The sequence below is a fragment of the Chiloscyllium plagiosum genome, chromosome 39 (genome assembly GCF_004010195.1).
Source record: "Chiloscyllium plagiosum isolate BGI_BamShark_2017 chromosome 39, ASM401019v2, whole genome shotgun sequence".
Taxonomy (NCBI): Eukaryota; Metazoa; Chordata; class Chondrichthyes; order Orectolobiformes; family Hemiscylliidae; genus Chiloscyllium; species Chiloscyllium plagiosum.
In genome coordinates this window covers 862,495-887,181 of record NC_057748.1, presented here as the reverse complement: position 1 = coordinate 887,181, position 24,687 = coordinate 862,495, and the positions used below count along the sequence as shown (strand labels likewise).

At 40.5% G+C, this 24,687-nt stretch overlaps 1 protein-coding gene across 11 annotated transcripts in view; it reads right to left on the bottom strand.

Annotated features, from left to right (window-relative positions):
• Positions 1–24,687, bottom strand: part of LOC122542077 (RNA binding protein fox-1 homolog 2-like) — a 262,538-nt gene that overhangs the window by 65,814 nt on the left and 172,037 nt on the right. For 10 of the 11 annotated variants that reach the window (XM_043679400.1, XM_043679399.1, XM_043679410.1 and 7 more), the window contains 3 exons: positions 18,718–18,966; positions 10,467–10,610; positions 460–513 (listed from right to left, as the gene is read on the bottom strand). In XM_043679400.1, the coding sequence (XP_043535335.1) occupies positions 460–513; positions 10,467–10,610; positions 18,718–18,966 (447 nt within the window). The remainder of the gene's footprint in view (positions 1–459; positions 514–10,466; positions 10,611–18,717; positions 18,967–24,687) is intronic. The other variant, XM_043679409.1, reaches the window with a different exon arrangement.

The window sequence follows — 24,687 nt, the reverse complement described above, 5'->3', positions numbered from 1 at the left end:
GTGAGAGGGGAAAGATATAAAAGAGACCTAAGGGGCAACCTTTTCACACAGAGGGTGGTACGTGTATGGAATGAGCTGCCAGAGGATGTGGTGGAGGCTGGTACAATTGCAACATTTAAGAGGCATTTGGATGTGTATATGAATAGGAAGGGTTTGGCGGGATATGGGCCGGGTGCTGGCAGGTGGGACTAGATTGGGTTGGGATATCTGGTCGGCATGGATGGGTTGGACCGAAGGGTCTGTTTCCATGTTGTGCATCTCTATGACTCTAAGTCAGTTAGATGCTGAAAATTACTATCCATCTCGACTATGTTATCGCTAAAATGATTTGCAAAAAAGCCCAATTGTGGAAAATGCTGCTAACTAGAAATGGTTTTAAAATAGCCAAAGGAGAAACTGCTTCTTCAGTACAAATACTGTTATGATTACTGGCATATAGAATTTTAAAAACGTGCTTACCTTTGAGCCACGCTCATTAAATATAATTTCTACATCTATGATTTTACCAAATTGCTGTAGAAAAAAAACAGAAAAAGTTTGTTAATATAACGTGCAGTTCAAAACTGCTCTTTACACACTTGCCAGTTCTCTGAAAGGCGCTGACCTTGATTGGGACAGACTTCCATGAGATACAAGTAATCCTTCAACAACTTGACAAAATGGCCATTCCTCCCAAGTGAACTTAACCAGTAAGCATCAATGAAAAGCAATATGACCACATAGGGCATCACAACAGAGACTGATCTTGTAACTCAAACCCCAGATATGTGCTTTCAAGCAGGAATCACTAATTAACAGTTAGGGACAGGAACATCTACTAATTTTAGGGTATTAAAACAAGGACTTAGTTAGTGGGAACACTGTCCCTAGCTGAAGTTATCGTCAGTATACAGATTGGAGATCAATCCCAGATTACTGACCTTTTTGCCTCAGAACTCTGCAAGACAGTGCTTGATCTGTTAAGTATCAACCAAGTATGTAAGCACTCTTAATGCAATTGTTATTGTCTGTCTAGCATGGATATGCAATAAGCTCCAAAGTTGAAATGCTGTTTGAACATTGTCAGGCATTTTTAGGTCCCAATGTGTGCTCTTCAGCTGGTACAGATCTTTTCCCAGAGGCCAGCAGTACAGCATTCTATTACATCAGGATTTGCTACAGCTTCAAAGAGAACCCGAGCCCTGCCATTGATAGGCTTGATATAAATCTAACTTACAAGAAATAAAAGAATCAGAATTCCTGATAGTAAGAGAAAAATATAGCAATACATATTCACATGGCTCTGACTGACTCTGAAAACAAAAGCAAAACACTCCAATCCAGTTTCAAATGTAATTTAACCAAATGAACTTGGTAAAACTTCAAATGAATCAGCATGTTCAATTTTGCAGTTAACAATCTACTCAACAACTTGAGCTCATCCACAGCGATCAGTTGGAATGCCAACAGGAATGGGTGGGTTTGTCAGGGCAGGACTTCCACTATGTGGGTGATATTCTTGGAGAGTTATAGTCACAATGAGAGGTTCCTCTTCTTGTACTTGCAGAGCTTGTGACCGCACCTTTCCTAGCCCACCTGCATGTGCTTGAAGGTTAGTCATAGAAGCATACAGCATTGAAACAGGCCCTTTGGCCCAACTCGTCCATGCCAACCAGGTTTCTGAAATTAAAGCAGTCCCATTTGTCTGTGTTTGGTCCACATCCCTTTAAAGCTTTCCTATCTATGTACCTGTCCACATTTCTTTTAAATGTTGAAATTGTCCTCACCTCTCCCTCTTCCTCTAGTAGTTCATTCGATACACACACCACAAGCTGCATGAAAAAGTTGCCCCTCAGGTCGCTTGTTTGTAGTCAACTACAACATATCAGTCCCACCTTGACATGGCTTCTCAGATTGTAGGGTGTAGAATGTGTTTCAGTGGAGGCTAGGGGATTTCGGATGTGTACTTTTTTTTATTTGAGGTCCTATGTTATTGGGAGCAATTCATTAGCTGTCAACCAGTGACATTCTTTATGGAGGATATTTTCCCAGCAGGTTTCAGGAAGTCATGTGAAGGGTACAGCTGCCCTCACATGGTCTTCTTGCTAAAACAAGGTTCCTAATTAGAAATATACAAACTAATGCTGTCAAGGCATCAATCAAACTCTGACCACCAGGCTTCTGGTCCATTTAGTAAAACCCACTTATTGGCTTCTGACTCTTCAGCTCCCTTTACTCAGTAAAGGTGCTTTTATATTGATACTAATGGGGGCATTTGTATAGCCAGTTTCTGACATACAAATCGTGCTAAATGAGCAGTAAGCACAGCATATAAAGCTGTGACTCACACTTCAACATATAATTATCATGCCAACCTCCAGAAAGCCTCAAATTTAAAATCCTCATTGATGTTTAAATCCCTTCACGGTCTTGCCCCTGCCCCATCTCCATAACTTCCTCCATCCCTACAGCTTCCGTCCCTCAAACATATTGTTATGGTTTTGCATTTTCACTTTCCCTTCCCTGTTCTAGCCCACTTATGGCTGTAGTTTGAGATGTCAAGGCCTAAGCACTCTGGAAATTCCTCTCTGTACTTCTCTGCCTCTTCACTCTCTTCCTCAAGACTCTAATTAAAAGCCTAACATTCCTTAAACTCTTTCTCAAGTTTAGTGAATTTTGTTTAAAAGACCTCTATGAAGTGCTTTGGAATATTTTGCCACATTTGTGGTATTACAAAATTGCAAGCATTGGCCTTGAAATCTAACTTTATTATGTGACAGTAAAGTTTTCATAGGTCTGTGAATCTGCTGCCAAGCCAGTGGCTGTATTAGTAGAAAGCAGTACACTGCCATTGGCATCCCAAAATCCAAATATAGCAACGATAATCCACTTAACTTCATCAAATGTAAAGTCAATCTTTTATGTTTAACAGTTCTACATGTCTGTTTGTAACTTTTATAAGAGACTTCATTAAGTTTGTTTGGAAAATCATTCAAACAAAATTGCAATGCTTGTTTATTTTATTTTCCTGCTCATTCCAAATTTAAAAGAAAAATCTGTAAATCCAAGGTTGGCAATTATTTATGTTTAAATCTGGGACAGAGAATTTGGAGACACAAATATGGGCAGAATTTCTCTCAAACTATCTAATCTGGGGATAAAGGATTAACAAACCTTGTATGGAGATTGCTTGCGCCACATAGATCCTATTATCTTACCTTTAAGAGCACATTAAAATTGCTCAGCTAGAGATGGTTAATTGCCAGCTGAAATCAAAAGGATGGTGACCCATACATATCCTATGCAGACCCAATTATTGGAACAACAGCAACTTGTATTTATACGGTGCCTTTAACACAATGAAACATCACAAAATGCTTCACAGGAGCATTGGGAATCAAATGATGGTGTAGCCACATCAGGAGACACAAGGTCAGACCAAAAACTTGCAAATTTTAAACAGTGTACTAAAGGTGAAAAGTGAATTAGAAAATGGCATTCAAGAGCATGGGATCCAGACAAATGAAGGTACAGATATTTTAGGAGGGTTGTGTGGGTTAAGGAGGTTTCACAGAAAGGGAGGAATGAGGGAACTGAAAAATGAAAGATTGAGAAACTTAAATGAAGATTTGCTTGACCAGGAAGCAATATAGGACATACGTACTGGTCATTGGGACATGATAGATCCTGCAGTAGTTTGTGATAACCCCAAGTTTGCAAGGATGAAACGTAGAGTACCAGCTAGAAATGTACTGGAACAGTCAATTCTAGAGGAAATTAAAATATTATGAAAGTGGTAATAGGTAGCCTTAAGCATTGCATGTAAATGTGGTCTGAAACTTACCTTGGCATCAAATGAACCATCAAGGTCGCAAGCTAATTGTGTTAATCTCAAACCAAGAATGAAAACAATGGCTTCAGTTCTCCAAATATTGAACTGAAGACGATTTCTGTTCATCTAGTTCTTGACATCAGATAAGAAATCTGATAATTCAGCTATGATATCAGTGAGAAAAGTGTTGATCTTGTCGCGTTTACTGTCATTAATATACAGATGCAAACTGATGTGCTTTCAAACAATTTCAATGAAGGGGAAGCAAATCAATGAAAAATAGCAAGGCCCAAGTATAAATTGCACAGGGTAGACCTGTACACAAAAAGCAGGACAAATCCAACCCTGCCAATTAACGCCCCATCAGTTCACTCTTGATTATCAGTAAAGTGATGGAAGGTGTCCTCAACAGTGCTATCCAACAGCACCTGCTCAGTGACACACAGTTTGGGTTCCATCAGGGTCACTTTCTCCTGACGTCATTACAGCCTTGGTTTAAACATAAACAAAAGAACTGAATTCCAGAGGGGAGATGGAACTGAGAGATCAAGCCCAGCATTGCAGGTTGGGGGATGAGTCCAGTACCAGGGAGAGGTTGAGTGCTTGTAGGGAAAGTCCAGTGTGGAGTGATAACATGGCCATGGCTAAAGACAGACTGTTAGCGAGTTTTGAGAAGACTATAACTATCTCTTATTTACTACTTTTTACCTCGGTACTTTCTACCTAAGATGGTGCTATGAATGGAGACATTGTGAACTTTTCACTGTATCACTATTCTTGAGTAAACATGACAATAAAACTCAATTCTAATTCGACATTCTGAATCTAAATTCCAACATATGCGTAGAATACAGCAGATTTTGTTTTAACCATAAAACAGAAGTTTATGAACAAAAGAAATGAGAATAAAATAGAATAAACCAAATTACCCATTTATAACACAAAGATTTTTAGAAACACAATAGTATAATTTGTTTTTTTTTTTAAGAACAGTATAATTCCATAACACTCCTTTATAAAATCAAAAAGCCAACAGCTTTTCTATCGCAACTCTGTAAAGTTTATGTTCTATGAATGTGGAAAAGTTTGAGGTAGTTCACTTTGGAAGTAGCAGGAATGCAGAGTACTGGGCTAATGGTAAAATTCTTGGCAGTGCCGATGAACAGAGAGATCTCAGTGTCCAGTGTATAAATCCCTGAAAGTTGCCACCAAGGTTCATAGGGTTGTTAAGAAGGCATATGGTGTGTTGCTGTTTAGTGGTAGGGGTCATGTTTCAGCTGTACAAGACACTGGTAAGACCGTACCTGGAGTATTGCGTGCAGTTCTGGTCAGTGCATTATAGGAAGGATGTGGAAGCTTTGGAAAGGGATCGGATGAGATTTACTAGGATGTTGCCTGGTATGGAGGGAAGGTCTTTAGATTACATTACATTACAGTGTGGAAACAGGCCCTTTGGCCCGACAAGTCCACACCGACCCGCCGAAGCGTAACCCACCCATACCACTACATTAACCCCTTACCTAACACTACGGGCAATTTAGCATGGCCAATTCACCTGACATGCACATCTTTGGACGGTGGGAGGAAACTGGAGCACCTGGAGGAAACCCACGCAGACACGGGGAGAACGTGCAAACTCCACACAGTCAGTTGCCTGAGGCGGGAATTGAACCCGGGTCTCAGGCGCTGTGAGGCAGCAGTGCTAACCACTGTGCCATCGTGTCACCCACACGGCACGCTCTTACGAGGAAAGGCTGAGGAAATTGAGGCTGTATTCATTGGTAAAGAAAGTTGAGAAGTGACTTAATCGAGATGTATAAGATAATCAGAGGGTTAGACAGGGTGGACAGCGAGAGCCTTTTTTCCTTGGATGGTGAAGGTCAACACGAGGGGCATAGCTATAAATTGAGGGGTGATATATTTAGGACAGATATTAGGGATAGTTTCTTTCCTCAGAGAATAGTAGGGGCGTGGAAAGGCCTGCCTGCAATAGTAGACTCACCGACGTTAAAGGCATTTAAACAGGCACTGGACATACATATGGATAATAATGGAACGATGTAGGTTAGATGGACATCAGATTAATTTTGCATATTGGTGCAATATTGAGGGCTGAAGGGCCTGTACTGTGCTGTGCTGTAAAGTTCTACTTTCAAAAATACAACCCTGGTACAGTGTCCATGCTAGAGATCCTGTCTCTGACACCTCAGCAGGTTTAAATCACTTATGACTTCAAGCTATAGGCTAGACTACAGATAGCTTCCTCCCAAAGCTAATACACATCTGATCTTAAAGTGACTTAGCTTTACGTAACCTTGAGTCAAAGAGACGAATACCACGGAAACAGACGCTTTGGTCCAACTCGTCCATGCTGACCAGATATCCCAACCTAATCTAGTCCCATTTGCCAACACTTGGCCCATATCCCTCTAAACCCTTCCTATTCATATACCCATCCAAATGCCTTTTAAATGTTGCAATTGTACCAGCCTCCACCACATCCTCTGGCAGCTCAATCATTCACGCGCCACCTTCTGCGTGAAAAAGTTGCCTCTTCGATCTCTTTTATATCTTTCCCCATAAACCCTAAACCTATGCCATCTAGTTTTGGACTGCCATACCCCAGGAAAAAGATGTTGGCTATTCACCCTATCCATGCCCCTCATGATTTTATAAACTTCTATAAGGTCACCCTTCAGCCTCCTACGCTCCAGGGAAAACAGCTCCAGTCTTTTCGGTCTCTCCTTACAGCTCATATCCTCTAACTCTGGCAACATCCTTGTAAATCTTTTACGAACCCTTTCAAGTTTCACAACATCCTTCTGATAGGAAGGAGACCCGAGCTGCATGCAATATTCCAAAAGTGGCCTAACCAGCCACTTGGACAGCCACAACATGACCTCCCAACCCTTATACTCAACGCTTTGACTAATAAAGGCCCCAAAGTGCTCCCCCACTGACACCTCAGTCACCTGCCCTGCCTTATTTCCCAAGAGTAGGTCAAGTTTTGCACCTTCTCTAGTAGGTACATCCACATATTGACTCAGAAATTTTCTTGTACACTCTTAACAAATTCCTCTCCATCTAAACCCTTAACACTATGGCAGTCCCTGTCTATGTTTGAAAAGTTAAAATTCCCTACCGTAACCAGCCTATTATTCTTACAGATAATTGAAATCTCCATACAAGTTTGTTTCTCAATTTCCCACTGACTATTAGGGAGGTCTATAATAAACTCCCAATAAGGTGATCTTATTTCTCAGTTCCACCCAAATAACTTTCTTGAATGGTGCATTACCAGGAATATCCTCCCCAAGTACAGCTGTAATACTAACCCTTATTAAAAACGCCACTCCCCCTCCTCTCTTGCCTCCCTTTCTCTCCTTCCTATAGCATTTATATCCTGGACATCAAGCTGACAGTCCTGTCCATCCCTGAGCCACATTTCTGTAATTGCTTTGAAATCCCAGTCCCATGTTCCTAACCATGCCCTGAGTTCATTTGCCTTCCCTGTTAGGCCTCTTGCATTGAAATAAATGCTGTTTAATTTATCAGTCCTACCTTGTTCTCTGCTTTGTTCCTGCTTGCCCTGACAGTTTGACTCGCTTCTTTTCTCAACTGTACCAGTCTCAGATTGATCTGCTTTCTCACTATCTCCCTAGGTCCCACCCCTATATTTTCCAAAACAACATACTCGTTTGAAATCGGGATAGTACAGGAGCCTTCTATGGCTATGTGCCTACCTCTCCTACCTTTCTTGGAATTAATCTGACTGTATCTGTGGCTTTTTTCCCTTCTTATAACTATAACCATCACACCCCCTTGCTCTTGTAAATTCCTCATTGCCTCTAACTGTCGCTCCAAAACTTACAATAACTGATACTAACTGTTTTTTTTGGGGTGGGGAGATGGGGGTGGGGGTTGGGATTGGGGCAAAGAGGAGGTGGGTGAAGGAGGAAGTGAACGAGAACAACAGAAGGGTCAATTTGCAGGTTTCTCACAGCACTTTCGAAATCTCATCCAGACAGATTAGGTATGTGAAAGCTGTGAATATGCAAGTCAGGATTTGGTAGGGTGGTGAAGGCACCATATCTGTGTCCAAACCTGATCTCATCTGATATCTGTACAATAGGGATGGCACGGTGACTCAATGGCTAGCACTGCTGCCTCACAGCATCAGGGACCCAGGTTTGATTCTAGCCTCAGGTGACTGTGTCGGTTTTCTCCTGCTTGACCAACCTGAAGAAGGAGCAGTACTCCAAAAGTTTGTACTTCCAAATAAACCCGTTGGACTATAACCTGGTGTTGTGTGATCTTTAACTTTGTCCAAAGTCTAACAGCAGCATCTCCACATCATGAACAACATTCCAGTCAGTTGTAGCACCTTCAGAAGCATGCAGACTGGGATCAGCAAACTTAGCACGTAATAATTTTAAAAGGAAAGTAAGAATTGCTATGATTCAGCTATAAGAGTTTTCTATTTTTACCATATAACTGCCAAGCAATGCTCAACTTCAACTCAACAAATAGCATTTATCCTTGATATTCAACATCCTTCGCTATCATTACTAACTGGAAACTTAGTTGGATCAATCATGCAGATACAGTGGCTTCAAGAGCATGCTACAGGCAAGGTTTTCTGGAGTGAGTGACTCACGTTCTGACTGCCCAAAGCCAGTCTGTCACTTAAAAGGCACAAGTTCGGAACGAGTATGCCTGCCTCCACAACACTCCGGCCAAAACAGCAGCTTGACTTTCACCCTGTCTGTCACCTTAAGCTTTTACCCCAGCTGCAGTTTTGCATACAGCATCTCACTAAGGCTTCTTCAACAGCGCCTTCCCAACCAAGACTTGTATTATCTAAAAACACAAGGACAATCGACTTAAAGGAAGAGGTACCTACAAATTCCTCATTAAGACGCATAACATCTAGGCTTGGTAAGATTTCACCATTCTTTCTTTGTGGGTGGGTCAAAACCCTGGAATTCCCTTCCAAAAACCTGCGTACTCACATTTGGTATTTTTATTTGTTCTTGCACAAGGTGTGGGAACCACTGGTGAAGCCAGCATTTGTTACCCATCCCCAACTGCCCTTGAACTGGGTAGCTTGCCAGGCCACTTCAGAGTGCAGTTGAGAGTCAATCACATCACTGTGGGTCTGGAGCCACCCATCAGAAAGGCAGAAAATGCATGATAGATCATCAGAACAGTTTTTTTCTTTACTTTCATCTTTTTTGCTGAATGAGTTTTCAAGTATTGGAGGAAAGAGGTTGTTCGACTGGGAAGGATGTTTAGGCCAGATGAGGATGGCAGATTTCCTTCCTTAAAAGGACATGCAAACTGTAAACGTTCAAAGCAGCAGCTCACTATCACCTCCTCAGTGTCAATTAGAGACATGCAATAAATTTGGACTTGCCAATAACATCCAAATACCATGAACAAATAATGAAAGGGGCAAATAAGTGAACATAAATTTCCCTGCCTGTCCCATGTGAACTGTGAATAACAGACAACAGGGAAATGATCTGTTTTCTCCTCTCATTTCTCAAAGGCAATTCAGAGATCAATTTCAGGAGACCTAGCAGGAGATTAAGGTGACAAAAATGTTGACAACTCTCAAGATTGTCTTGATTATCAAATAAACAGGTGGACTATAGGAATTGATGGGCTGAATCATCTGCTCCAGACCCTACATTTTCGTATTCCCAAGAAAGGCAGAAGATGCATGACAGATCATCAGAACATTTTTTTTCTTTACTTTCATCTTTTTTGCAGAATGAGTTTTCAAGTATTGGAGGAAAGAGGTTGTTCGACTGGGAAGGATGTTTAGAATCGACATGGCATGAGATGAGAGCTCTGGGAGTACACTTAAAGTTGGCAGCCCCAGGACTATTAATGCCAGTGTAATTATTTTTCCCCTTGATATATTAGTACCAACACGAGGAACAACACTTGCTTGTAAGGGTCCCTAACTTACAAAATGCTCATACTCATGAACATAATCTCATACAGTGGTGTAATTTTAAAGATCTAACATATGAACATTTTCTGTACTTAAGAACAGCTCCTTTATATCATCCTACCTTGTGTTCCAACAGGAATACAAATCAACTTGCAAACAGACTCCAGAACAAAGCCCATTCACAACCCAGGGAATGCTTGTATTGTGAAAATAGTTTACATTGAAACAAATATGCTAAACGTTCAGATATGCTGTGCATGATGAAAACAATGTTCCAGTGAAGTTTATATGTGAATGTGAACTAGAAATGAATAGTAGGCTGAGCTGCAGTCATTCAAAGCTAGAAAGTGTCCATCCCGATTCATTTTAGTTGGAATTATTCCAGCAATTAAATACAGGGACATCTTCCTCTCATTTGACTGTGAGAAAGACTTAAGAGGTGAACTAAACAATTGTGGGTGGATGGGTTGGGGTTGGAGGGGAGAAAGAGGAGCGAGAATGGTATACAGCTGTAATATACAATCCCTTTACATTGTTTCATGTTATATTTTTATACGTTTCATGAGAAAATATATTTTTTGTACAGCAATGTCACTGATAAACTCTGCCAGAAGTAACTTTACACTTCTAACAGATTGTTTTTTGAAAGCAGGGTTCCCTGAACAGATATCCAGTAAAAAGCTCATCCCTTACCCCAAACATTTGCCTGAGATCAGGATCACGGAACCGGAAGGGAATGTTGGAAACGTGGAGCCGTTTAGGGATGGGCTTGCTCTCACTACTCTCTGTACTCTGTGTTTGCTGTTGCCCATCTGTCTGTGCTGCTTCATCTGTTTGCTGGAAGATAAAAAAAAGGAACAGATTGTGAAGTAAACTGAACATTTCACTTAAATATTTGTGTATTTGAAGTAGATGATATGTTTTAACTGTCATTATATTCATTATGCTTTATAAAATTCCACAAGGCTGCAGCAGACAATTATGGCACACAAATAAAATTCTCACTCTTCTAACCGGCGGTATTTATAACTGCAATTATCCAGAGGAGATTCTGAGATACAAACTGATATTTGGCTTATCATGGGGCAGTTGCTTCTGCAAACACATTCCAATTTCTCTGAAAAAACTCATTTCGAAATGATCCTCCACCTGTACAATTTCTTCCTTTTCTCAAAAATGCTAAGTCTGGGGGGGGAGGAGCCTATTTTCCTCAGCAGTGGAATCAACTAACACAACTGGAGAGCAAACTTAGCAGCTTTGTGTTCTATATGCTCTGGGTTTCCAGAAATGTACATATACAGACCTTTCCTTGCTATACAGAGGCCTTAAATTTCTGCTTGAAAGGAACTCAAACTTTCATTTTGGTATACCCTAATATACATATATTCAGCACCCTCAAACAATGACAAATATTGAACGAGACCCCAGAATGCCATGATGCCTCCCTGATGCCAGGGTCAAGAATGTCTGAGTGGGTACAGGGAGCAGAGCAGGTGGTCAGCATGTGGAGTGATTGAGAAGGCAGAGATTAAGTCTAAAAATGGAGAACAGGCAGGGCCAGGTTAATGAACATGGAAGGACTAGCAGTTTGAAATGCATTTATTTTGATCTGAGGAGTTATAACAGGTAAAGCAGATAAGCTTAGAGCCTAGATTAATACTTGGAACTGTGATGTTGTAGCCATTACAGAAACTTGGTTGAGAGAAGGGCAGGACTGGCAGCTCAACATTCCAGGGTTCAGTTGTTCCAGGTGTGATAGAGAGGAATGTAAAAGGGTGGGGAGTTGCATTACTGATTAAAGAGAACGTCACAAGCTGTACTAAGTGAGGACATCTTGGAGCGCTCATCCAGCAAGGCTATATGGGTAGGACTGAGAATATGAAAGGAGCAATCACTATGATGGGTTTCTCCTTTAGGCCTCCCAATAGCCAATGGGACGTAGAGGAACAGATATCTAAGCAAATAATGGAAAGATGTAAAAACAGCAGGGTTCTTGTAGTGGGTGATTTTAATTTCCCCAATACTGACTGGGAGTCCCTTAGTGACAGGGGCTTATTGAGGCAGAATTTGTTAAGTGCATCCAGGAAGGTTTCGCGAAACAATATATAGGTAGTCCAAGTAGGGCCAGGGCCATATCAGACCTTGTACTGGGAATGAACCTCGCCAGGTGATCATAGCTTCAGTGGGAGAACATTTTGGGAACCATGATCATAACTCTAAGTTTTTAAAGACAGTTATGGATAAGGATAAGACTGTCCTCAAGTGAAAGTGCTAAATTGAGGGAAGACTAATTCCACTGTATTAACTAGGAACTGAGAGAAATTCAATGGGACCTGCTGTTTGAGGGTAAATTTATATCTAACATGTAGGAGTCTTCTAAAGGCCAATTGATCAGAGTTCAGGACCAGCATGTTTATGTGAGAATGAAAGACAGGGATTGCAAGATCTGGGAACCTTGGATAACAAGAGATGTTGAAAGAAAAAGGAAGCATAAGAAAGATTTAGGAAACTGAATTCAGACAAGGCCCTTGAGGAGAATAAAGGAAGCCAGAGCAAACTTAAAAACATTAGGAGGGCTTGAATGGGGGCATAAAATAACCTTGACAAGTATGATTGAGGAGAATCTAAAAGACATTTTACACATACATTAGGAACAAGAGAGCAGCTAGGGAAAGGATAGTTCCACTCAAGGACAAAAGAGGGAATGTGTGTGTTTGGAGCCAGACAAAGTGGATGAGGTTCTTAATGAGTACTTTGCATCAAACTCACCAAGGAGAAAGACATGGATAATGGTAAATTTAGAGGGGGATATGATGATACTCTGGGACATATCGACAGTAAGGTGGTGGTATTGGTGTCTTGAAAAATATTAAGGTAAGGCCTAAAGGGATCCATTCCAGGGAAGAGATTATTGGGACCTTGACAGAGATCTTTGTATCTTCTTTAGCCACAGGGAAGGTCCTAGAAGACTAGAGAATATCAATGTTATTCCTTTAAGAAGAGTGACAGGGATAATCCTGGAAGTTATAGGCTAGTGAGCCTTACATCAGTAGTAGGAAAATTATAAGAGAAGATTCGTAGGGACAGGATTTAGTTGTGATTGGAAAAAAATGGACTTATTATACATAGTCAGCATGGCTTTGTGCAGGAAAATCTTGTCTCAAACTTGATTGAGGTTTTTGAGGAAGTGACAAAGATGATTGATCAGGGCAGGGCAGTGATATTGTCAACATGGACCTCATTAAAGTACTTGAGGAGGTCCTTCATGGTGGGCTGGCCAGAAGATTAAACTGCATAGATTCCATGATGAACTGGATACAAAATTGGCTTGATCATAGAAAACAGAGGTGGTTGTGGAGGAGTGTTTTTCTGACTGGAAGTCAGTTTCAACAGGATTAGTGCTGAGATCTCTTATTTGTAATATACATAACTATTTGGAAAAAATGCAGTTAGGCTAATTAGTAAATTGGCAGACAACATAAAAGTTGGAGTTGTGGATAGTGAAGGAAATAGCTCAGTTGAAAAGTCTGATGAAGAAATAGCAGATGTTGGAGTTTCATCTGAACCAGTGTGAGGTGATGCATTTTGGCAGGTCAAATGCAAGAATATGTAGTAAATGGTAGGTCTCTTAGGAGCACTGATATATAGAATAATCATGGAGTCCAGGTCCATAGCTCCCTCAAAGTGGCAACATAAGTGGCTAACATGGTAAAGGCGGCGCATGGCATGCTTGCCTTCATTAGTCAAGGTACTGAGTATTAGTATTGGCAAGTCATGTTGCAGCTGTATAAGATTTTAGTTAGGCCACATTTACAGTATTGCATAGTTCTGGTTGCCATACTATGAGGATGTATCGGCTTTGGAGATGATGCAAAAGAGAGTTTATCAAGATGGTGTCTGGATTGTAAGCGTATGAACTATAAAGAGAGGTTGGGTGCTCTATTTTCACTACAAGCTTGGGAAGTTGAGGGATGACCTGATAGAAGTAGATAAAGTTATGACAGGCATGGATAGGGTGGATAATCAGAGCCTTTTTTCCCCAGGATGGAAATGTCAAATACTAGGGCACATAGGTTTAAGATGAGAGGGGGCAAGTTTAAATGAGGTGTGTGAGGAAAGTTCGTTTTCTAAACAGAGGGTGATTGGTGTTTGGAATGCGCTGTCAAGGGAGGTGGTAGAAGAAGATATGTTAGCACAGTTTAAGAGACATTTAGATAGACACATGAACAGGCAGGGAAGAGAGGGATGGGGAGTACGTGCAGGCAGATGAGATTAGTTTAGAATAGTACAGACGTGATGGGCCAAATAGCTGGTTCCTCTGCTGTACTGTTCTATGGTTCCAGAGCTACACAATCCAAAAGGCTTAAATCAACATATCTTACAAAAAAGAGCAAGCAGATAGCAAATTGCAACACCTTTTGATGGTGTTGCAACCAATGACAGCCTCCAATTGATATTACAGGAGACCTGGACAAGAGGTAAGATACTCCTGTTCTGCATCTCTAAGCAGCATGCCAAATAGTTCATAGAATCCCTATAATTCACAAAGAGGCCATTTAGCCCACCAAGCCTGCACTGACCCTCCAAAAAGCATCCCACCCAGGCCCACTGGATCCCAGTAACTCCGCATGGGTTTTTTTTATCATGGCCAATCCACATAACCTGCACATCCCTGGATACTATGGGGCAATTGTTTTTTAGCATAGCCAATCTACCTAACCTGTATATCTTTGGACCAGGGAGGAAGCTGGTGCACCTGGAGGAAACCCACACAGACATGGAGAGAATGTGCAAACTCGACATTGTCATCCAAGGCTAGAATGGGGCCTGGGTCCCTGGCACAGTGAGGTAGCAGTTCTAACAACTGTGCCACTATGCTGTCTGCAGCATTAAAGCATTATACATTTCATTGTATCATAACATATCACTCATTGCCTACTGTATGATCAAACATAAAACTCAATACTTTCAAAAAATATACACCTGTGCAAATCTGTTCTACGTTAGACAAACGCAAGCTGGGTCAACACGAACATGCATATAATGTAAGAAGATTCAAATGTTCTAAGGATAATTATTAAAACACGAATCTATTTTTCCTGTCTAATAGTTAACAACATTCTGAAGATCTGAAACCCAAGTGTATTTTAGTTTCATTCAAAACTGTGATGTTTGATAGAAATAATGACATGGTCAACATCGCAGGACTTGTGAAATGACAGGAAGTGGTGATTGAAAAGGGTGCCACAGAGCTGCTTTTCTACTCCTTTAGAGGTTTTCCTCCAAATTCTGAACTGCAACAGTTTATTTTCATTCTTCATCAGTGAATTTATCACTAAACAGCTGAACTGTGAATGGTTTGCCCTGAAGAACCCCAGTGACCCCACAGGTGTGAAAGATTAATGCATTTGTCTGTGTTCAGCTGCTTTCTGGTGTCACATTTACAAGTGCCAACAGGCTCACAAGAAAGGCAACATTAATTCACAGTCATGCCACGAAGTAGTGCCCCTAAACTCAAACTATTCAAAAGAACTTGAAGAACAAAGAAGGAATTTACTTCAATTAGCATCACTTCTCTCTCGAGCGTGATATTTGTAGCTTGTTAGTTATAGGATTTATGAAATGCAAGCTCCTTTCTTTATTTCTAGGGTTGTTGGATGCATGAATATTGCAGCCCCTTCTTCAAAATGTAAAACATGTGACCATCTGGAGTCGCTGAGCTCGTCCAAAAATATTTTAATCAAACTCTTCTAATCTACCAGCAAAGAAAATCAATTGACAACAATCACGATCTAAACAGAGTATGCATAGCCGGGTAGTAAAAAGATTTATGTATTCTGAGAATGTGGCACTGTGCTAAATAGAAATAACTGTTTTCAATCAAATACTGGAAAGTTTTCAAACCTGATAGCTCACCAAATAAAGTACACACGGACTGGGTGCAAGAACAAAATACCTAGTTGTCCCAACTTTCCTATATTCAAATAAGAATATTCATTTGTAGTTCAGATGGATATTTTGCACCAAAGGATGATGTACAACTCCATGCTCAGAATTGTAAAACTGAAAACAAATCAGATGGGATAATGATAAAACTGTGTTTCAGATTTATGACAATATTCTCCAAACCTCCTAATGTTACCATGCCAGGATGCTCCTATATTATTTGACAAATGTTGCCACTTAAAAAGAGTTAAAATAAGACAAGGATTTTAAAATGGTGTCTTTTGAAGAGGTGTGAGTGGCTCCACACGTGCAGCTCACTGTCTGCAGATGTCAGTAATGGACTTTCGGATGAGGGGAGGGAGGATTTGTGGAATTGAACAGGCTGAACTGGTTTGGTGGCTGTGTGGGGCATCAGGTGTCGACAGTGTGGGTCTTTCAGACCTCGGTGCACTGTTAGACAAACATCCTTTCAACTCGGCAGAGCAGCTGTTCCCACATCAACGTCCGCCTGTTGATGAAAGCTCTGCAAGGTGCCAGATGTCCAAATTAGTGAGCTTCAAGTAAAATTGCAGTAATTTTAAAAATTACCTGCAATACTCTGATTTTAAAGGAAAGTTTTAATTTTATTCAAATGAATTTGCAGATTGCTGTAAATATATGGCCAAAAAGAAAAATTCAAATGTGAATTTGAAACACACACTTCCTGAGCAGTCATATCATATATTAGCCTCCAATATTGTTCAACTGTGCTTGCACAGGTACATTGCTTGCATTTGTTTATGGATATCTGTTACAATAAGCAGCTACGGCTGAAACAGGAAATTCAATTGGTGTTGGAACTTTTGCAGCACCAAAAAGTCAAAAGGATCCAAAACTTAATTTTACAAAAAAATTAACTGCTGTCTAATCCAAGTACAGTTTGCACTACGTCCAGACTACCAAATATCTCTCATGCACAGTTCAAATGTTCTCAAATAACTACCGAAATGATTTAGATAGGGACAGTTCAAAGAATTAACTTTTCAGTGTCCAACAGTTGTGTAGAATACTGTGGATGCTGTAGGTACGAAATAAAAAGCAGTCTCTCCTGCCTTCCACCTTATCACAGGTCTTATTCCATCCACACCTTGATCAAAATGACTGCACCTCCAACTCAGTTCCCAGTTGTAATGAAAGCTCCTTGACTTGAAACATCAACTCTTTTCTTTCTCTCTACATAAACTGCCATAACCGTTTGAGTGCTTCTATAATGTTCTGTTTTTATTTGCAATGATTATGTGCCTGAGATAGCAATTGTTGAGGTAAATATTAGCTATGAATTGAATCAATTTCTCATTTATACAAATTGATCATAATGAAAAGATATTAGTTATCTTGATACAAATGAAGCATCCCAATTTCACAACAAAAATTACCATTACATAACACCTTTAACATAATAAAACATCACAGAATGTTTTAACATGATTGACATTAATAAAGATAGTTTTGACATGGAGCCACTAAAGGTAATATTGAGCCTTGAAATCTGTGAAGTGTTATTCCACCATCTTATCTTGAGTTTCACTGGAACAGTACAGGACAGCAATGTGAGAACAACAGCAAGATGGTGGACTGAAACAACAAGCAACTGGAAGGTCAGGGCCACTCTAACATTAAACAAAATTATCCTCTTTATAATATGACACTTTGAATTGTACTTAGCAACCCAAGTGCGTTCCAACCAAGGTTCAGTACAGGTTTAATGTATTTCCTCCATTTTTAAAAATTGAATGCTTCTTAATATAAACTCTAGTGGTTGCTTTGTTTTATTATAGTCTTAACTCACATCACTCTATTTTAGTATTTATGTGTATTTCCAGATTCTCTTAGCCCTCTACAGCAAAATCTAATTCCCCATGATTAGCTTTGTGGAAATCCATTTATCAATTATTTGCTCGTCCTTCATGGTTTCTCTTCAATATTGACTCAATCTTCAAATCTGGTGTCATCCACAAATTTAGAAATAGTGTTTTTGATTCCAAAATTGAAATTGTTAATATAAATTGTGAACAACCAGGCTCCCATACGGACACCAACTTTTCACCATCCACCACTTTGAACAGTTTCTCTTTAAGCCTTCTCTTGGGTTTTTGTCTTGAAGTTTGAATAGTCCTGAACAACATGATATGAAAATGAGTGAAAAAGCATCTCATTTATGAGTAGCAGATTTTTACATTTTAAAACGTGTCGGCAGGCGTAGAGGGCGTGAAAGTTGGGAGACAGCAATCAGGTGCAGACATTGTTTATTCAATTATGACAGTTAAATCTACCATACAGAACCTACTATTGCAGCTAAGTGTTATCAAATTTTTCCAATGTATTTTACAGGAGACTTTTTTATGCCTTAAGGTCTGCTTGTATCATTATATTCTCTCAGACTGCAAAAGCCCACAAGGAGATAGCACCACAGTGTCAACAGATTGTCACCAGTACCCTTGGCATCAATCCCTTATTGGCTATGAATTTTTCTTGAGTGGCTCAGACAGAAACTAACAGCATTTGAAAAATTATACAGATTCTATTTTCAGCAGATATAGAATGTTGGTAACTTGGTTCTTGCTGCAGACTTGATACACAGTGGCCAATACAAATAGATAATGCAATTTCACCATAGTCAGCCTTCTCATATTGATGAAGTTCTCAGTATAAAGCTGCACAAATGACACTTCTATTTAAAGCTTAATTCATGAGCAACTGTACGTATGGGAAATTTGGGCTATGGTCATTCAATCCACTGTGCAATATAGGATTGGTAATAGCAAAAACTACAATTTACAACATTCCTTCTTTAAATGGAATATAAATGATATGACTGCAAGATATAAAATAATATGTTCTGCATAACTGACTCTTACTGTGGTTGTGCTGATATGATTCATAATTAACATATAAAGTTAACTTCTTTTGCGTCACATCACTGTGTAGGATGAAGACTAAAGCCTGGTTTTTGACTTACTGTGGCGGTTCCAGATACAGGCTGCACATTGGCAATTGTGCCACTCTGTTCCCCAAGAGTCTGATTGGATGCGTAGATATTCAGAGTGTGGTCTGGGACTGGCGTCTGGCCTGTGTAGTCCTGAGTGTGTGGAACTGTGTATTCTGTTGGAATTCCATTCTGAGGAGGTGGAGGAGGAGGGGGAGGGAATGGAACTGTAGCGTACGGCTGTACCATAGCATCTGGGGTGGCTGCTGGCTCCTGGCTACCCTAAGAAAGATGAACGAAAAATGACATTTGAGGAAAGTTTCTTATGACATTCGAGGAAAGTTTCTTATGACATTCTTGGACAGGGTTTAAATGTGCATCAATATATGACCTGACTGACATGTTCACATTTAGAAAGCAATAACAATCCTGCAAGAATGGTTCTCTCCAGAAAGCTACTGCAAAATGCCTGTTCATTTATAAGATGTGGAATTTCAGAAATTACGAGGAATTTTAGAAATAATGCCTAATTTCCAGCACTGCTAGTCAGAAGTAACTGCTGAAAATCTGAGATTGAAGAAAATTGTGTAAATCATGGTCCAGTAAATATCTGTGAAGAGGATTGACAGGTTAGTGTCATTACAACAAAGAGTCTCCAACCAAAACCACATGCCCCTTCAAGATGTTGACATATTCATGCATTTTCTCATTGTGTATCTGTACGATATCCCCAGAGTTAGATTAGAAATATTTCACAGTATCCTTGCATTGCATTTTGGTATACCAAAGGTCAGATGGGAAGTGTCAAACTATTTTCAAATCCTTCATTAGGAGTAACATAGTTGACAGTGCATTACAACAACCATTTCACACTGTATCACAGTCTCATATTGGCAATGCAGAATTGTTACTTTCACAATAGACCTATCTTTTTGGGGTACGTTTCAAGCTTTGTAAAACAAAAAGTGCTCAGAGGACAATATCATTGCTAACTAGTATTTTCCAAATGGTAGCATTAAACAGCAACTGTGTCTACATTACAGTAGTATATTAGTTTGGAATGAATAAATGCTAGTGGTGTAAGAAAGCAGTGACTTTCAAACATTTGTGTGATTCTAAACATTATTTCTACTCTGTGAGAATGGATCAATGCAGCTGAAAGTCTATCTTAAATTTGGCACAGAGTCCCAGATCTGGTTGATGAAAATTTCAGAAATATTGCATCATACTCATGTAAAGGAAAAGATTTATGGGTACAAGATTTGGAGCACTGTAGTCCATACAAAGCAAGCAGCAGAAGGGGGTTGCCAGTGGCAAAACAGCAGGAGCAACTTTTATTTTAAAAAATGAAGTTTAATTTCAAGGTGTCAACTCTTAATGTGAAGCATGTCGGCCAAGAAAGCTGTTAAATATTCCCTCCCCTTAATCACACACTGGTAACATGGCCAAAAAAGAACAGAAAATACATCAAAGGCCAAAGTGATCCCTGAATTAAACCAGACCAAAATATTGAATATTTTGGTTCCATGCAGTGCATTAAGGAGTTCAAAATTCTGAGCAATCAGCATCAACAGAATAATAGCATTTAAAAGAAAACTACATTCTAGAACACAGAGGAAAGCTACTAATCCATCAGAATGAGACCTCATGTTCATCATCTTCACTGATCCCATTTACTGATCAGGAGTTATTTTTATTGCCTAGAACAGTAAAATCCTGTGCTTCCAGAGGAAAAATACAAAATATATTTTACCACATAAATGATAATTATCCAAAGGAGTGCCACAAGGATCAGTGCTGGGTCCACTGCTTTTTATCACTTATATAAATGATTTGGATGTGACTAGTAAGTTTGTAGATGACACCAAAATCGGAGGTATAATGGACAGCGAAGGAGGTTACTTCAGAGTACAATGGGACCTTGATTAGATGGGCCAATGGGTTGAGGAGTGACAAATGGAGTTTAATTTAGATAAATGTGAGATGCTGCATTTTTGAAAGGCAAATGAGGGAAGGACTTATACACTTAATGCTAAGGCCCTGGAGAGTGTTGCTGAACAAAGAGACCTTGGAGTGCAGGTTCATAGTTCCTTGAAAGTAGAATTGCAGGTAGATAGGATAGTGAAGGTGGCGTTTGGTATGCTTGCCTTTCTTGGCCACTGCATTGAGTATAGGAGTTGGGAGGTCATGTTGCGGCTGTACAAGGACATTGGTTAGGCCATTTTTGGAAGAGTGTGTGCAATTCTAGTCTCCCTGCTCTAGGGAGGATTTGTGAAACTTGAAAGGGTTCAGAAAAGATTCACAAGGCTGTTGCTAGGATTGGAGGGTTTGAACTATAGGGAGAGGCTGAATAGGCTAGGGCTGTTTTCCCTGAAGCGTAGGAGGCTGAGGGGTGACCTTATAGAGGTTTGTAAAATAATGAGGGGCATGGATAGGGTGAATAGCCAAAATCTTTTCCCTGGGGTATGGCAGTCCAAAACTAGTTGGCATAGGTTTAAGATGAGAAGGGAAAGATTTAAAAAGAACTAAGGGGCAACTTTTCCAAGTAGAGGATGATGATTGTACGAAATGAGCTGCCAGAGGAAGTGGTGGAGGCTGGTATAATTACCACATTTAAAAGGCATCTGGATATATATGAATAGGAAAGGCTTGCAGGGAAATGTGCCAAATGGTACTGGATTAATTTAGTATGTCTGGTCAGCATGGATGAGTTGGACTGAAGGGCTTGTTTCCATGCTGTACATCTCTATGGCTCTACAAAATAAAACTGTTAGGGGCAGTATATTAGATGGATAGAACAGAGAGTTGGGATAAGATGGCAAAGTTAAAAATCAGGTTTATGGGATTGAAGATGGCGGCGATTGGAGAAGATCACACTGCAGAGCTTCGCATCGCAGCAGGAACAGGACGGTCCTTTAACCCACCCAACCAAGGTCATCAGGATTTCTTGGAGCATTGGAAAGATTGTGGGGCCCCAAGAAACATTTAAAATTTGACTGACCTGTATTTTCAGCTGTCCTGAAATGCCTAAAAAGGGAGGAGGAGCATCCAAGGCTGGGTCTGCAGCTTAGCCTGCAGCAGTCTTGGAGCCGATGACTCTCCAGGACCTGGTGAACCAGCTCTCGAAATCTCGCGAGATGCTGGGGAAACAGATTGAAGGGAAGCTGGCTCCAGTCTCTCTCATGCTGCAGAAGCATGAGCAGCAGCCGGGAGACCTGGAGAAGAGGAAGCAAGAGGTGGAGCACAGGGTCACAGTGGTGGAAGCTGATGCCAGTTCATCCAAGGATGAGATCCAAGCCCTGAAGACGCAGGTTCGCAATTTGCGTGACCAAGTGGATGATCTTGAAAACAGGGTCAGGAGAAAAACCATTCGGATCATCGGTCTTGTTTTGTTGAAGATTGGCTTCCGGAATTCCTTGACTTGGAGGCTGGCAAGAGAGGATTGAAGATAGAGAGGGCTCATCGGGTCGCAGCGCGGAGGTCGGTCTGGGTCAACGCCCTTGTCCTTTCCTGGTGCCGTTCCATCATTACCGGGATAAGGAAAGAGTCATGGAGGCTTCCAGACTCCAGGGGAAGGATCCAAAGGCCCTAATTTACGAGGGATCTAAGATCATGTTTTTTCAGGACTTTTCAGCAGCGGTGATCCAGAAATGAAAATCGTATGATGGTATCAAGAGAAGACTGAAGGAGCTTGGGATTCAGTACTCCGAGATATCCGGCATTGCTTCGGATCACCTTAGATGGATCCATGCATCTCTTTGACACATCGGAGAAGGCAAGAGACTTTGTGGACAAACTAACCTAATTTAAACAATTGTAGTTTGTATAAATATTGTTGCTTGGCTATGCGTTTATCATTCTGTAAAAGAAATGGAGGAAATCCGATTGGAGCTTTGTGTTTCCCCCTTTTTTTCCTCTATTGATAATAATTTGGTTCGAACTATGTCTGGCGGTGGTTAAGATGTACATTTTAAATTTCTAAGTTAGGACATACCAAAGGATGGGTGGGGTATTTATTCCCCCTCTTTTTAAATAAAATAATTTTTTAAAATTCATATTGATATTCTATGGGGTTTTTATCCTTTTTAGCTTGTGCTTGCGATGCGGCTCCAGCTGGGAGAAGTGAAGGTGATTGAGATAGTTAGATGCCTATTTATGGACAGTTCGGGATGGGTAGGTGCCCCCTCCGGGCAGGGGGTGAGTTCCCCTACTCAGCGCTATTGGTGCTTTGTTTTCTGGTTTTTGTTGTTTTTTATTTTTAATTTTAATAATTTTGTATGTTTGTTAAATGTAGTGGTGTTAAATGTAGTTTGTGTAGTTTTTATATTTGGTGGACCACGCGACACTAAGGCTCAGCAATTTGTCGTTCGGGTTCCTTCTCTCTGGAATTTAAATGTAATTGCAGAAGATTATGGCTAATGATTTGATTAAATGGTGTACCTGGAATATCAAGGGAAGTCACTCACCAATTAAGAGGAAGAAGGTACTCTTGAGTCTTAGAAAGGAGAAGGTGGATATTGCTTTGATACAGGAGACACATTTGGATGACAAGGAGCATCTGAAATTACAACAGAATGGCTTTGACCGAGTTTATTTTTCATCATTTAATACCAGAAGTAGGGGAGTGGCTATATTGGTAAGGAAAAATCTCTCATTTAAATTGTTGGAATGTGTTAAAGACACATACGGGAGGTTTGTAATTCTTAAAGCCTTGATAAATGGGGAAGAATATGGTATTTTAAATGTTTATTGTCCCCCAGCTCATCCTCTTAAATTCTTGGTAGATGCTTTTTCTAAACTGATAAATCTCAAGTCTCAGCACATTATAGGAGGAGATTTTAACTGCCTCATGGACCCCAGAGTAGACAGGTTGCCTAAAGGTCTCTCGATACCCTCTGCACAAACTAAACAGTTATTGGGTTTGTGTGGGGAATTAGGGTTGGTGGATGTCTGGAGTTGTCTCCACCCGACAGGTAGGGATTTCATGTTTTTCTCCAATCCGCATAGATGTCACACGAGGATTGATTTTTTTATGACCCCTGCAGTAACCCTGGATCTGGTGGCATCCTGTATGATTGGTAATATTGCCATCTCTGATCATGCTCCAGTGTACCTCATGGTTAAGATTAAGGATGTTACACTGGATTCAAGGTCCTGGCGAATGGATCCCTTTACTCTCATGGACAGTAAGTTTGTGGAGTATTTCTCTAGGGAATTTCGGGCATTCTTAGACATCAACATGGGCTCGGTTGATAGCTCATCTGTTCTCTGGGAAACTGCTAATGCTTATGCCAGGGGGTTAGTTATTTCATATTCCACAAGTAGGAAGCTGCAGAAGGGCGAGCAGCAACATCTCCTTGAAGCACGGTTGAAGGCAGCCGAGAAGGTCTATTTTGACAGACCCTCGTTGGTCAAACTAGAGGATTACGGCACTGCGGTCTGCACTAAATTCTGTGCTCATGCAGACAGCAAAGAAGGAGCTGGCTTTTGTAAAGCAAAGGTTATACGAGCATGGTGACAAGCCAGGCAAATACTTAGCATACCTTGCCAGAAAGAAAAGTGCCCCACAAACCATTACAGCGATTAGGCAAGAGTCTGGGAACCTAACATATGATTCTAAAAAGATTAATGTGGCGTCCCAGAGATTCTACTCTAAGTTATATCAGTCTGAGAATTGTGAGGAGGGGTACGCCAAAATGGAATCCTTTTTTTTTTAGAAAGAGATCTGAAGGTCCCGGGTGTGACTCCCCAACAACAGTTCTTTCTCAATGCCCCATTATCAGAGCAGGAAGTGCAGGAAGCTGTGAGGCAGCTTCAGAGTGGAAAGGCGCCCGGTCCTGATGGACTTCTCAGTGAATTCTATAAGGAATTTATAAGTATACTGTCAGGCCCGATGCTGAATATGTTTAGTGATTCATACATTCATGTTTGTCTCCCACCATCTCTGACAGAGGCCAATATTTCACTTATCCTTAAAAAAGGGAAGGATCCGGAAGACTGTGC